This window comes from Chelonoidis abingdonii, chromosome 12 (genome assembly GCF_003597395.2).
Source record: "Chelonoidis abingdonii isolate Lonesome George chromosome 12, CheloAbing_2.0, whole genome shotgun sequence".
NCBI classification, from domain to species: domain Eukaryota; kingdom Metazoa; phylum Chordata; order Testudines; family Testudinidae; genus Chelonoidis; species Chelonoidis abingdonii.
In genome coordinates, this window is record NC_133780.1 from 1,214,112 (window position 1) to 1,217,635 (window position 3,524).

At 62.0% G+C, this 3,524-nt stretch overlaps 1 protein-coding gene across 1 annotated transcript in view; it reads right to left on the reverse strand.

Annotated features, from left to right (window-relative positions):
• Nucleotides 1-2,697: 2,697 nt before the first annotated feature.
• Nucleotides 2,698-3,524, reverse strand: part of NOTCH4 (notch receptor 4) — a 19,128-nt gene continuing 18,301 nt past the window's right edge. Inside the window, 1 exon segment of the mRNA XM_075071492.1 lies at nucleotides 2,698-2,967. Within this exon segment, the coding sequence (XP_074927593.1) occupies nucleotides 2,698-2,967 (270 nt within the window).

Consider the following 3,524-nt stretch of genomic DNA (forward strand, 5'->3'; position numbering starts at 1 on the left):
CTGAGGGTGCAGTTCCACGCCGTCCTCCAGATCATTAATGAAGATATTGAACTAAACTGGCCCCAGGACCGACTCTTGGGGCACTCGGCTTGAAACCGGCTGCCAACTAGCCATGGAGCTGTTGATCGCTACCCGCTGAGCCCGACAATCTAGCCAGCTTTCTATCCACCTTATAGTCCATTCATCCAGCCCAGACTTCTTTAACTTGCTGGCAAAATACTGTGGGAGACCGTGTCCAAAGCTTTGCTAAAGTCAAGGAATAACACGTCCACTGCTTCCCCCTCATCCACAGAGCCAGTTATCTCCTCATAGAAGGCAATTAGGTTAGTCAGGCATGACTTGCCCTTGGTGAATCCATGCTGACTGTTCCTGATCACTTTCCTCTCCTCTAAGTGCTACAGAATTGATTCCTTGAGGACCTGCTCCTTGATTTTTCCAGGGACGGAGGTGAGGCTGACTGGCCTGTAGTTAAAGACGGGCACTACATTAGCCTTTTTCCAGTCATCCGGGACCTGCCCCGGTCACCAAGAGTTTGCAAAGATAATGGCCAATGGCTCTTCAATCACATCCGCCAACTCCTTTAGCACCCTCGGGTGCACGGCATCCGGCCCCATGGACTTGTGCTCGTCCAGCTTGTCTAAATAGTCCTGACCCACTTCTTTCTCCACAGAGGGCTGCTCACCTCCTCCCCATGCTGTGCTGCCCCGTGCAGCAGTCTGGGAACTGACCTTGTTTGTGAAGACAGAGGCAAAAAAATCATTGAGTCCATTAGCTTTTGCCACATCCTGTGTCACTGGGTTGCCTCCCCCATTCAGTGCGGGGCCCACACTTTCCTGGACTTTCTTCTTGTTGCTAACACACCTGGAGAAACCCTTCTTGTTACTTGTAACGTCTCTCGCTAGCTGCAACTCCAAGTGGGATTTGGCCTCCTGATTTCACTCCTGCAGCCTGTGCAAGATCTTTATTGCCTCCCTGGTCATTTGTCCAACCTTCCACTTCTTGGAAGCTGCTTTTCTGTGTTTAGGACCAGCAAGGATCTCACCGCTAAGCCAAGCTGGCCGCCTGCCATAGTTACTGTTCTGTCTGCACATCGGGATGGTTTGTTCCTGCACCTCACTCAGGATTGTTTGAAATCCAGCAGCTCCCCCGGCCTCCTCCCCCCTCGTCTTATCCTCCCCGGGGCTCCTGGCCAGGAGGAGTCAGTGTCTGAGATCCCCCCCGCAGACCCCACGTCGCTCCCCCCCAGCCCTGCCAACCCCTGCGCCCCCACCCATGACCCCTGACACTCCCCACGCCCTCTGAGCCCCCCTCCCCACAGACACTAACCCCTCATCCCCCACCAGAGCCAGCGGCTGGAGGAGCAGCGCAGTGACCCCCCCATCCCATTGGGGGCCCAGGAGCTCTTCGACCTGCTGCTGCGGGTGCAGGGGGGACGCATGGAGGAGCAGCGCTCGGAGCTCCCCCCTGCCCTGCTGCCCCACCCCTGCTGAGACCCCCCCCGATGGGCAGGGGAAGGGGGGGTCGAGACCAGGCCCAGCTCGCTGCAGGAATGGGGCAGACAGCAGCTGAAAGGGGGGGGCCTCATTCCCTCCCCAGACCCCACTGATGGCTGAGAACGGACACAACTCGCTGCAGAAATGGGGGTCCCCAGGCCCCCTGCTAACACCTGGGGCCTGGGAATGGACACAACTCACGACAGAAATGGGGACCCCCCACAGGAAGCCCCAACTGACGCTGCTGGCTGAGACAGGCCCCAACTCGCTGCAGGAACTGGGGGGGCAGGGAGAGCTCAGCTGAGCCCAGGGGGCTCGGTGCACAGACAGGGGACCCCAGCAACGAGCAGGGGCTGAGACCAGGCCGAACTCCCTGAGGAAGGGGGAACCCCCACCACCCCTGAGACCAGACACGACTCCTGATGCCCCCGGTGGGGCCGGAGCAGAGCAAAGACCAAAGACGGGGGCTCCTGCCGCCCCCCACAGAGCCGCCCCAGGCAGGGGATGGGCCCAGAGACTCCGAGTTTTCGAAGCTAATTCCTGATGTTTGTGAAAAAGTAAAAACCGCTGGGGCAAAGGGGGGTGACGGCCTCTTCTTGGGGGCGGGAGCCAGGACTCCTGGGTTCACTGCGGGGTCTGGACTGGGCAGCGTTTCCATGTGCCTCAGTTTCCCCCTCTGCGCCCCCAGACATTTTATCCCAGCCAGAGACAGAGGCATCAACTCACTTTATTCTCCAGCTGTGTGTGTGGGGGGGACGAGGGGACGGGGTATAAATATGTGGGGGAGGGGGCAGGGGAGGAAGAGGGGTTGGTGCTGGGGGGTCACCCCCCACCTGTCCCTTTGTGACGTGGGGGGGTTGCAAAGCCCCGCCTCTTCCTGTTCCATGACATCAGCGCAAGACCCCACATGTGACACCATCAGCTCCTGGGTGCGTGACATCACTTCCTGCCTGTCGTGCTGTCCCATCGGGAGCATCTGTCAATGATGTCAGAGCCCCCAAGCTGCCAGTGTCCTGCGTGACATCATTTCCTGTTCATCAGGTTGCACATTATGACATCGCTGTCTTCCGTGTGACATCACGTCCTGTCTCTGACATCATCCTCCAGCACTCACCTGCCCGCGTGGTGATGTCACAGGCTGGCACAGCCACACCCCTCCGCTGTCCAGTCCAAGCCCCCTCCCTGGCAGCGCCCGGGGGCGGAGTCACGGCAGCAGGGTGCCGTCCGATTGGCCGGGAGCCCAGGGCCTGTGGGGCACGAGGCAGGGGGCGGGCGGCTCTGGCTGCTCCAGGAGGGGGCCCAGGCAGGGCCCATCCAGCAGGCGGAGCAGGTCGTGGTGGGCGCGGGTGAGGGCAGCATCTCGCGGCAGGTGACCCAGCTCGTCCGGGAGCTGCCGACTCGCCCGGTGCCGGAGCAGGAGCCGCGCCACATCCGCGCTGCCCTCCCGGGCCGCCAGGAACAGCGGGGTCTGCGCCTGCGGGCACAGGGGGGTCAGGACGCCGCGGGACACCCGGACTCCTGGGTTCTCTCCTGGCTGTGGGAGGGGAGTGGGGTCTAGTGGTTAGAGCAGGTGGGCTGGGAGCCAGGACTCCTGGGTTCTCTCCTGGCTCTGGGAGGGGAGTGGGGGCTGGTGGGTTAGAGCAGGGGGACTGAGAACCAGGACGCCTGGGTTCTCTCCCTGGCTCTGGGAGGGGTGTGGGGGCTGGTGGGTTAGAGCAGGGGGGGCTGGGAGCCAGGACACCTGGGTTCTCTCCCCGGCTCTGGGAGAGGAGTGGGGGCTGCTGGGTCAGAGGTGGGGGGAGTTTGCAGCCCGGACGCCTGGGTTCTCTCCTTGCACTGGGAGGGGAGTGGGAGATGGTGGTCAGAGCAGGGGGGGCTGGGAGCCAGGACTCCTGGGTTCTCTCCTTGGCGTTGGGAGGGGCGTGAGGGCTGGTGGGTCAGAGCAGGGGGGGCTGGGAGCCAGGACTCCTGGGTTCTCTCCTGGCTCTGGGAGGGCAGTGGGGGCTGGTGGGTGGAGCAAGGGGGTTGGAC